This window comes from Amblyomma mixtum, chromosome 6 (genome assembly GCF_055824585.1).
Source record: "Amblyomma mixtum isolate Tamu chromosome 6, ASM5582458v1, whole genome shotgun sequence".
In the NCBI taxonomy this organism is placed as follows: Eukaryota; Metazoa; Arthropoda; class Arachnida; order Ixodida; family Ixodidae; genus Amblyomma; species Amblyomma mixtum.
In genome coordinates, this window is record NC_143017.1 from 18,456,299 (window position 1) to 18,467,123 (window position 10,825).

The 10,825-nt window shown below is 46.4% G+C and overlaps 1 protein-coding gene across 1 annotated transcript; it reads left to right on the top strand.

Annotated features, from left to right (window-relative positions):
• The first annotated feature begins 3,052 nt into the window (after positions 1 to 3,052).
• LOC149338317 (tRNA-queuosine alpha-mannosyltransferase-like) lies at positions 3,053 to 10,331 on the top strand. The gene is made up of 3 exons (XM_089550731.1): positions 3,053 to 3,140; positions 4,613 to 4,704; positions 9,988 to 10,331. The coding sequence occupies exons 1-3, from the start codon at positions 3,053 to 3,055 to the stop codon at positions 10,069 to 10,071; spliced, it is 264 nt and encodes an 87-aa protein (XP_089406857.1). The 3' UTR covers positions 10,072 to 10,331.
• The last annotated feature ends 494 nt before the right edge of the window (positions 10,332 to 10,825 follow it).

The window sequence follows — 10,825 nt, forward strand, 5'->3', positions numbered from 1 at the left end:
CTTTCTGGGCATGTTCTATTTTAGCTGTGAGGTTTTTTGTGTACGGATCCCAGGTTACGTATGCGTCCTCTAAAATAGGCCTAATGCTAGTCATACCAGCTTGTGTTCAGTGATGACGTACAATGCTTAAAATTTTGCTAGGAAAATAGAGGAGACGGTAAGCTTCCGCGGTAACTCAAGTCAGTGTGATTGGACAAGTTAAGAGTTTCAGTCAACGTAACTCTGCGGTAACACGTTCTGTGGTTTTCAGTGCAATACTATTTTAATAATATGCATTGGGGAACTTCCTTTTTCTTGGTAAACTGCTCATGATAACATTTTCAGGTATTCGAAGTTATCCGCCACCGGTTAGCCGCCAGATAGCTACTTTTTCTAGGTTGCCCTGCAAAGTAGATATATTGGCAAGGCATTTTACTGAATGATACACGACACAATCGTTGGTATAAAGTCTAATGTTACATTTAACACCTGCTGCTAAATGGTTAATACAAACCAAAAGTATAAGTGGCCTAAGTACACAGTCTTGAGACACTCCCGATAGCAACGTGCATTGGAGTTGATATGTCACCGTGTTCAGAACAGCTTGCTAGCTCGCCTATGTTGTGAGAGCAGTCCGGTGACAGCGAAGTGAGCTTTGATTTGTGTGGCGCCTTGGCTTCCAGTAGACTACCGTGTTGGCATGCAGCATCAGTTGTGGATACATTTTCCGGCCCTTGTAGCCACGTTGAGACATAATTTGGCCATTTGGGCCAACTTTTGCTTTCTGAGCAGTGGCAAGGGACTAGTGGTGTGCACGTTCTGTTGCGCCAAGCATGAGTTCCCGAATACAATGCGCTTGGGGAGGCAAACTGTGAAGTAGCAGAAATGCCCACCTGACATTAGACCCTCTGCAGGATCGCAGAAAGGTGTCGTCACTTCAGTGACTGCATGTGGTTGCAGTCACTCTCGAAGTCGCTCTGTAGAAGTTGTGGGGTTGGAGTGGCTGTCATCAAAAAGTGATGGCATGGCATATGGGAACACGCTGGTGGACTAGCCGTTCAGAATACTTCCACTGAAGCATTTCTTGACCCAGTGGCACTGGAGTTTGAAAACGAGCTTGATGTGGCCCTGGAACAAGCGATACACTCCAGTGGGGCAGCTTTGCCACTCAAAGGCACTCGCTGGCCGGGCAGCTTTTAGAGGCTAAGTAAGTCCACGTGATGACAGTAGTGGAAGAAAAAGACAAGCTCTGCGCTGAGCGTCACGTTGCTTACTGACAGCTGGATCAATATGTGCATGATGAGCATCTTGAATTGTGTTGTGACCACACCAGACCCAATCTTGCAAGATAGCGTTCCTTGATAAGTGCCTTGCCTCTGCAGTGTAATCCTTGATATTTTTCTGTGTTTTGTTTCGTTTTTCGCTCGTTTTCACCTTATTTATTTCCTGAGTTTTTCATTAAACCTTCAGTTGTTAGTCAGCACCCGTGTTGTCTTCTCTTTCTTTGGTCCTTTGTCTGTTTAGCGCTGGTCTTCAAGATGAACTACTTCTGACTCGCCCAATAGAGGGTGCTGTTAAATTATACTTCTACAGGGCCTTGTGTACAGGAAAGTATACAGCAGGTGAGATGCCGAAAGTAATAGAAAAGCTTGGCAAGGAGCAAGTTTTTGCCTTGCTTGCAAGTAATGCTAGCAACATAAAGGCTGTGTGGGCGATCGTAAAGCAGCAGTATCGCAGTGTCACTACGGTGGGTTGGAGTGCCCATGCAGTAAACTTGTTCTTTTCAGATGTTGTTAAGGCGAGAACTTTAATAAGTTGTTAAGAAAGTGAAATGTGTGCTTAAGTTCGCCAAGCACTCTCACGTGGTCTGGTCTCTGGTCACTTTGCAAAGAAACGGGAAGGGTGCTGCGATGGAAACCAGACTACCTCAAACTGCCTGCTGAAGCGCTCTGGGCAGACATCAATATGTCACTCGCGAAAGCCTTTTAAAGTACAAAGAAGCTTTGCAAAAAACTGATCACCAGTGAAGTACGAGAAAGCAAAGAAATCAAAGCAACAATATTAGGTGGCCATTTCTGTAGGGATTTGCAGAGCACTTTTGGCATGCTGAACCCGACTGCCCATGCAATCTCTGAAACCGAGTCTCAAAGATCTCGCTTATTAGCCATTCACAAGATCTTGTTCGAAGTGTGTACAGAAGTAGAGAAGGTCCTCCCTAATCCTACTCTGACGCCAAATGAGAAATGTGCGCCTTTGATTATAACACACAAGCTGTGGATGGCCTCGACCTGAGCGGCGGAAACCAAATTGGATGGGGGAACGCCTCTATCTTATCCAAAGAAAGCAGCCTGACAATGTGCCTTGTGCTGGAACACCTAATTATCCAGACCACGCAAGAAACTTTAAACAAGAACGAAGGCCCCATGATGAGCATCTACGTCTGATAATTGCGTCATATTCTTCGCATATAAGTTTGCTTGCACTCTCGTCATGGTCGCTGTGAACTATAAACCGGTACGCGTTTTGAAACGTCTTTTATCATGTTTATTGGGGTTAAACACCCCATAGCGACTCAGGCTGTGAGCGCGATAAGGGACGCCATATATAGTGGAGGGCTGCGGTTAATTTAGATCACCTGGGGTTCCTTAACGTGCACTGACATTGCACAGTACATGGGCCTCTGGCATTTAGCCTCCATCGAAATGTGACCGCCACGGCCGGGATCGAACCCACGTATTTTGGATCAGTAGCTGAGCACCATATCCACTGAGCCACCGCTGTGTCTAAAACATCTTTTCCTTTTTAGTCATGGTCAGTGTCTGCTTTTTAGTTTCATTTGGCTGAACTTGTGGGCGTAAAAGCAAATAAAAGGCAGTGCGGGTGAAGACGACAAGCTGTCGGCGTGCTTTGGAACTGGCTGCCGGTCGCTTAGAGCCAGCGAATATAAGTATATATGGCTTGCACTTGACTGTAGCGGCACCCATGACGAAGAGATTGAAGCCTGGAGTGCAAGCTCAAACGCACGCAGATCTCGAAAGGTTCGGTAACGGTCCCAGCCAGCAGCATCGGCGGCATGTTCCGTCACTCTACCAGGCCTCCATCAATAAATGTGGACGACCTTCCACATCTGGTGGAACAGCAGGCACAGCAGGCGGGCAGCGGCAGGGCCAAGTGGAGGGCATGAAGAGCTGGCGCGCAGGGCCACAGTTTGCGGTTGTTTTGACCATCGAGGCTTTTATCCGAGGTCACTAAATCTAGAAAGTCGTCCGCATTTATTAAGGGAGGCCCGGTAGTCGCAGCTGGTGAACCGGCAGATCGATGCTGCTGGCTGGGCCGGTTGCCAAATCTGTTCCGAGATGCACGAGCGTTCGGGCTCGCACTCCAGGCTTCAACCTCTTTTTCATGGGTGTCGCTACATGACGTCACGGGCGCTACGATGGTGAACAACACACAGCTTTCACGCTGTAGGCCGGAGCAGGGGGTTATAAGCGGATAATACAAATGTTCAGGCTTTTACGGTGCTCCTCATTCGGCAACATGGTAGCCTCTATGATGTGGTGCAAACCATCCATATGAGCCGCTTTTCATTTCAGATTGTGTGCTGAAAGGAATGACTAGAGAGTAAGTGTACCAGTGCAAGCATCCATGTTCACGAGTGTAACTTGTGTTGAAACAGATACACCACAAAGCAGGATGTGTGCACTCAGGAGAGCAGCAAGGAACATGTGTGACCGAGTGACATGTTGTTTTTCTGTAGCGTGGCTTTTTGGGCTTGTTGGTACATAGTTCCAATATACTGTAGCGCAGCAAAAGACGAGGACACAAGAGACGAGAGACGAACAACACGAGCGCTAACTTCCAACAGATTTTATTCTCCTGAAGCATCACATTTATACGCCAGAAAACAGTAATCACATGTGCGAACAGTATCAATTCCTCAGAAAAACAAGCTCTTTATCTGAGAGGAGAATGGAAGGTGTGCTTACACACGAGCATCCTGACCTATTTATCTTTTCAGCTTCGATGATTTCGCGCGTTACTCTTTCTCTGCTTTTTCCTATTACGACACTTTTATCAAATAAAGGCTGACAGGTTTTTGACTTGCATGCGAGAATGTGGTCAACCAGCGATCCGCCTTGCCCGTTTCTGACGTTTTTCTGCATTACAAGGATTAAGCTGTGAAGGCAAAGCTGTGTGAGTCTGGTAGTGGCTCCACTGCGCATGACCTATAACTTAAAAGTTGGGGGCAGTGTTTTGCTAGGAAGGCACAAAGTTAAAATTTTTTATTCATTGTTTACCGTTTGGTACGTTTTTGATAGATTTGTGTGACCGCTGACCACCGTCAAACTACACACATGGGCTAGCCTGCTTGTGGTTCAGTATGTAGCACCTGGGGGACTTATTGTTGTCAGACAAGGTTTGCCTTAAATTTTCTGTGAGCTGCAGTGGCCGTAAATGTTGCACTGACTAACCCTCCATAATTGTTTGTTTAGATGTGGTTGTGGTCAGGACGGACCAGGCTGTCGGCCAGTGGCAACACACAGCTCATGGAAGGGAAATGTCTTGCCACTTGTCCACGCATCATTGGTGACAGTGGGGCATCCCCACTGATGCGGCTTGCTTTCCCCCGCAGCCTGCTGTCTGTACAACACGGGGAGGCAGCTGGTGAAGCGGCTACGGAGCTTCTGCCTGCGACCCGAGGCTGCCCGGAGGACAGCGCCCAAGGTGGGTCTCCCACTGTGTTGTGCGTCACCCAGATGGGGAGCCTTCCGCGAGCAGTGTCACTTCTGGCCGAATGGAAAGATGTTGCCAGAGCTACTTTGGCTCTGGAGTGCTTACTACTGATGCCAGTGCTCACCCCTGCCTGGCTTTCACAGCATTCCTTCGGGTCGTGCAAAGGGCGTGATTAGTCCATTCCCAATGAGCACTGAAACTCCACTTGACGTCCTTAGGACGTCCAGGTGAGTTTCAATGTCCATTGGGTTGGCTTGACAGGCCAACCAGTTTCACAGCATGTCACAGTGCGAGGCTTCTGAACCCCTCTCAACAGAGAAATTGAGAAAGTTAACCGCACAAGAAATAACTGTGCAGCTCACCCTTCGTTCTGCACAACTGCAATCTTTCTCTTGTCTTCGCCGATTCTTCTTGCTTCTGATATACCCGCAAAATTGGCCTTGTTAATGCTCTTTACTTTTGTGCAATGAGTGCAGTATATTCCCACGCAATTCAGTGACTTGTATACAAATGAAAACGAAATAGCCGAGGTCAGCTTGGGAGCACCACTATCTGTGGTAGCTTGTTGATTGCCATGCAGTTGCAGCTACTGAATCACGCACAAATCGCCGCAGGCAAAACAAAATAGCTGCAGTTTCTTTTCAGTTCAGTCATATTATTGCTGTCGCCAGTCCACTGCACAGAAACCATAACACACAGTATGCGATCAACGAGTGGGACCTAACATGCCTCCACGTAGGTAAAATGGTGGCGTTGTGGGGTACAAAAATGTTCCCACCCTGAAAGCGGAGGCGCGGGCCTCGAGGCACCCTCAAAGCACCCTATATTGGGATACAATTAAACAAAACAGCAGTTGGTAACACTGGCTATGGTCTATGGCGTCCTGTATTACTACAGTGAACAAAATCAGGGTTTTAAATTTTTACTGCATCAAACAGGCCAGATGCATAAAAATTCTTGATCTTATAATTGTCTCGTGCTTGGTTCTTGTTTTGGTGACAAGAAAAGCTTTTACAACCGTCTACTATTTTTCATGGAGGAATTCTGTTCAGCGGTCCTGTATATGGGCGGAGCTTCAGTGCATTCTTAAGTTATACTCAACTATAAATAGGTGCGCCACCGAGAGACACTTAGGGACGGATGTTGCTTTGCGGCACGTGCTTTTTGGAAGGGGCATGCGACGGCTGCAATTTAAGCTACAGCACCAAAGGAAGGCGCGTTTTCCAAATTCTAAAGAGTGATATAGATGCTAACTGCTGGCTACAAATATCTGCACTCAGGTACCTAACTATAATAGTGAACTATGAGAAATCAGTTAACCATCTTAGTAATGAGCATAATTTGTCTGTTCTCTTATGTTCGCCAACACCGGCAGAAGTCATCTCGACATCTTCAAAAACCAGTTATAAAAAATTTTGGTTTAACTTTGCTGAAACAACCTGTATAAATGCTGTCTGCGACAAGGCAGTCATTCACTTAGCTTAAGTAGTTCAGCTCTTTGTCCGAGACGGCTGTGGAAGCCGTGCTGTGTTAGCCTTGGCCGTCGCTGGCAGTTTGTTCTAATTCCATGATTTCCCGTGTAACACATTGTTTGCCTTTCTTGGGTGGTATTCTCCCGGTGACGCCGTTTGCGACATGTCGCATTAGGGCGGGGCCTAAAAAAAATGCGTACAGTTGCTCGAAGAAGCGGAAAACGCCGCCTGCACTTTCGTCGGCGGTGCTTTCATTCACTCTGAGAAGCGACAATTTACCACTGCTGATTCACTAGCAGCAGTAGTTTCGTATCTTTGATAGCAAGAACATTTGCCATCACATGACGTCTAATGTTCAAAAACATTTGCAAATTTAATATAAACTCGCTTTACTTCATTTAAGTCTATAAAACACCGCGAAAAAGCTCCAAATCTATTTTTGTTTCGTTCCGGACGGTTGTGCTAGGTTTCGGCTGCGTTTCGGGCAGTTGCAGACGGTAGCAGTGTAGCTGGAGGTCCCATTAGGCTTGCGCGCTCCAGAATCGAGAGCGTATCTCAAAAACTAGGCTGAATTGCAGCTTAAACTTTATCGTTGAAGCAAGGTAAGTCATAGCAAAAAGCAACAACACCAGTACTTGCCGGTAAACATGCCGACCGGAATCACAAGGACTGCTGAATTGGCTGAAGCGGGCGGCTCTCACCTGGAAGGACGCCGCCATGTTTTCACGCTAAGGGCGCAAAAGCCGCAACTGCCGATTGCCTTCGTACGCGAACGCTATTTCCCCATTAGCATTCTGTGCATGCGCACTCTGGACCCGCTATGCACGCAATTACGCAAAGCCCGCAATACTAAAACTCTCTAATGTTCAGTTGTAGGTTTGTAAAAGTCGTCACATTGCTTTAAATCTTCTTTCGCTCGTGCAGACACTGTTTCGTTGCACTAACGTGCATTAAAACGCCTTGAAGGGTCATGTAGCCGAGAGCGCAAGCGCTGCCAAGGCCATCTCGACGCAGCGGGCACCGTCTGCTTCGGCGTCTGTTTACGACGGCGCAAAGTAAGTTCGCATGGCAAGTGGCAGTCCGGCTCAGCAGATGGTAGCCACAGTGCTGTGCTCTTCGACAGCCGGTAATGCCACCGACAAGATTCGTCGGCCAAGGCAAACTGGTCGCGATGTCCGCGGACACGCCACTCTTCTTCGGAACTCAAAAACCAGGCAAGGAGAGTGGGATCCTTGGCGTCTAGTATCAATTTCGTAGCCCGTCGCCAGCGCAAATCGCTTCAGCGCATTCCGTTGTTAGACTAAGCGTAGTAAATTGGGGTGACATCACGATGACGTAGCAGGAAGGCAGATCTGTGTCGTCACACCGCCGTCACCGCGGCTCGAGCCAATCAGCGAAGAGCGAATGCGACATGTCGCAAAAGGCGACACCGGCAGAATACCACCCCTTGATGACAGCAGTGTTCTCTAGGTCAAAAGAGCAGTTCCTTGCATTGCGTCTTGGGGTTAGTCAGAGACCCTTTTCCAAGCATTTCACCCCAAAAAAACCTGAGTACCAGGCCGGAGGACATCTTAAACCCATTAAAAATCTGGCGGGTACCTGGCAGCACTGAGGATCGAACCAGGATCCCAAATGTGAGCAGATGCTTTAACCTCCAGGCCACTGCACGTTTTCTTTTTTTCAACATGGTATTTATTATAATAACGATGTTTTATGTACATGAGCTATCTACAAACATTAAGAAGGCAGTGGTTCATCGACACACATGAGCAACGAAGCACGAGAAAAAAGTCAATTCGGAGCACATAGCTAATATATCATAACGCGACATATCTAAGCAACACAGAACTAGAAAAAAGGCAATGAAAAAAACAGCACTAAGAGTGAGTATCACTCCAGTTCATACTGAGTCTGGGCGTACAATTCTTCTAGATATACAATCATTCTACAAAAATGTTCTTTAACAGAAAAAACAGATTCACAATGTCGGTCCATGATGCGTGTTTTCCACAGGCTCTGCAATCCAGTTAAAAATAACATATCTAAGGGCTCATCAATACATTGTAGTGCAGTGTGAAATTGTACAGAATGTGGCGTCAGATTAAGTCTTTTTTTTTTCAATGTTCGTTGCATGATATCCGAGAAGAGTATTGCTTCTTTACAATTGATGAATAAATGCTGAATTGTTTCAGGAGCATCACAAAGGTGACAGTTCACCATAGACACGAAAATACCCCCTTTTTCTCTGCCCATGTTTTAAGTCGTAATTTCTCAGTGTGTAGCTTAAAGAAAAATGATTTAGTATTTAGTACATGGCGGGAGAGGCAAAATACACAGAGCGAAACATTGGTGGAGGAAAGAGCATACAGATTAAGTCCTTGTACAACCGTCTCCACGACATCGAAAGAAGGAGCTCTGGGGAAAAACGAACATGAAGGAAACAACCAGACAAATACACCTCATGCATGAATCCCCACAAGCATGGATGATCAGAAACGTTAGAAGACACAATGATGCTCGATAAAGCATGAGCTAAATTTACTTGCAGGAATGCACGCATTGTTGGGTGTGTAGTGTCCCAGAAAAACATGAAACGTGAAACCATCTGCCGGATGTACAGGTGGGCTAAACAGCGCCTACGGGCCGGAAAAGGTTATCTTGTCTCATTGATTCAAAAGACGAATCCCACACAAAAGTTGCAAAAACTCTGTGGAAACGTTGGATATAAAGTCTTATGGAATGAATAATTTGCAGTACATAATAAATTTTAGTGGCGAGAAACATTACATGCGGTCGCCGTGCCAGAAATCGAGAGACCATGGGGCACAAAAGTCTAAGCATAGCGCTGAAGAGTTGGCATGCGGTCTTTCAAGTAATGTGCACTGTGCTTATAGGCACTCATAGGAACGCCAAAGTACTTTGGTGGCGTACGTGTCCATTGTATACCAGCATAATTGGCAGGTGTCGTTCCCCACATTCCACACCAGAGACTGCAACTCTTTGAACAATTAATTCGATCTTCTGACACTGATCTGAAGCCTTCCATTAAACGAATAATCTCTTCGATAATTGGCATCAGAGCAGAAAAACGCGAGGTCATCTGCATAGGCTAATACCTTCAGTTCGTGACCCATAATACGAAAACTATTGTTGCACTGTTTATAACCCTTAGACGAAATGGCTCCAAGTATAATGCGAACAGAAGCGTGGACAGCGGGCAACCCTGTTTCATAGAGGACTGAGAATCCGGAAGGTGAGACCTCCTTAGAGCTGTCACCCTTTCTCCTTGATCTGGAGTGCCGAGGAGATTTCTTGGTCTTTGACTTCCAGGCCACTGCATGTGTCCTGCCTACTGTTCTCTTTTGTGCCTGTAGCACAGTTCTCTTGAAACACCGCAGTAGAAATTACAAGACATGACTGCAGAGGCAATGCACATATTGCTTTATCTGCTTATTTCACCTTTCCATCTTTAGTCACACACTCGCAGGCGAATATCTGCCAGTTTAGATGTGTGACGCATCTCATTTACTCAGCCTGATTCCCTTGGAATTTGCTACACTGCAGGAACCCAATGAACAGTTGCCATCTTCCCGCTGTGATGCATACAGTATGAAATAGAAGTAACACGTGCGATTGCATAGGACGGTGGGGAAAGATGCAGACAACCCATAAAAATCTTGGGAGCAGTCATCGATGTCGTGCGCTGGTAACGACTGAGTTGTTTTATTTCCTGTGTTCAGAAAGAGCCTGTTGAGATTGTAGCAAGCGTCCTGGTTGCATTGGGTTCCCATTTGTGTTGCAGCTGGACCATGACCGCTTCAGCTGGAAGTCACTGCGGCCGTTCTACCGCGATATGCTGCTGGCGTCACCTGGCGTGCCCAGCTGATGATGCCCATGCATCCTGTGCCTTTGTCCCAAATGGACTCCATTGTGCCCAGCTTTCATTCCTCATTTCCAGGCATGCAAACTCCCTTTTTCTGGGCTGTGTGGACAGCCTGCCAGTCAGGACCTGCAGGCAAAACCTGGCCACCCACATCAGTCATTTTCACAGTGTCTGGCCTGTGTGGTGCAGCGCTCGCCATTCTAGCTGCTTCAGAGTCCGGACGTAAGGTCAAAAGGCAGTCAATCGTTGCTTTCAAGAGCTACCTAAAGGTGCAAGAGTGCTAAAATTTTTGTAGTGTTCGCTTTGGAAAGGGTGTGTGAGACATAACTATACATGGATCAGCATGATAAGGTAGTCTTAGTTTAAATCTTAGTTACATTTTTCTTTCAGGTTCCGTTTTAAATATCCTAATGACGTCCATGACATGCAGAATTATATTGCGCGAAGCGTACGAAAGCTGCAGTATTATGGCTGCTTGCTCACTCCTGTCTTCCCGGCACTTGGAGCAGGCAGTTATAACAGTTGAAGTGTATTAAAACAATAAAAAAGCAATTATATGGCAGTTTTCGTATGACTCATGTGACCTCATCTCGTATGCCACAGTCACCGTTTAGGTGGTGAAACTGAAAACAAAATGTGAGGAGAAATTAAATATTGTTTACCGGGCTCAAGTGGATTCTGCGCGCAAGGTCATGTTTACTATAGTCTCATCATTCCAAAGAACATACTGAAGAAACTCTTCATTTTAGTATATTGT

Bases quoted from the DNA above. Each gene is read 5' to 3' on its own strand.
- LOC149338317 (XM_089550731.1), top strand. From the start codon at position 3,053: ATGTTCCGTCACTCTACCAGGCCTCCATCAATAAATGTGGACGACCTT. The intron at 3,141-4,612 runs GCAGGGCCAAGT...TTTCCCCCGCAG, and splicing joins GGCACAGCAGGCGGGCAGCG to CCTGCTGTCTGTACAACACG. The intron at 4,705-9,987 runs GTGGGTCTCCCA...TTTGTGTTGCAG, and splicing joins CCCGGAGGACAGCGCCCAAG to CTGGACCATGACCGCTTCAG.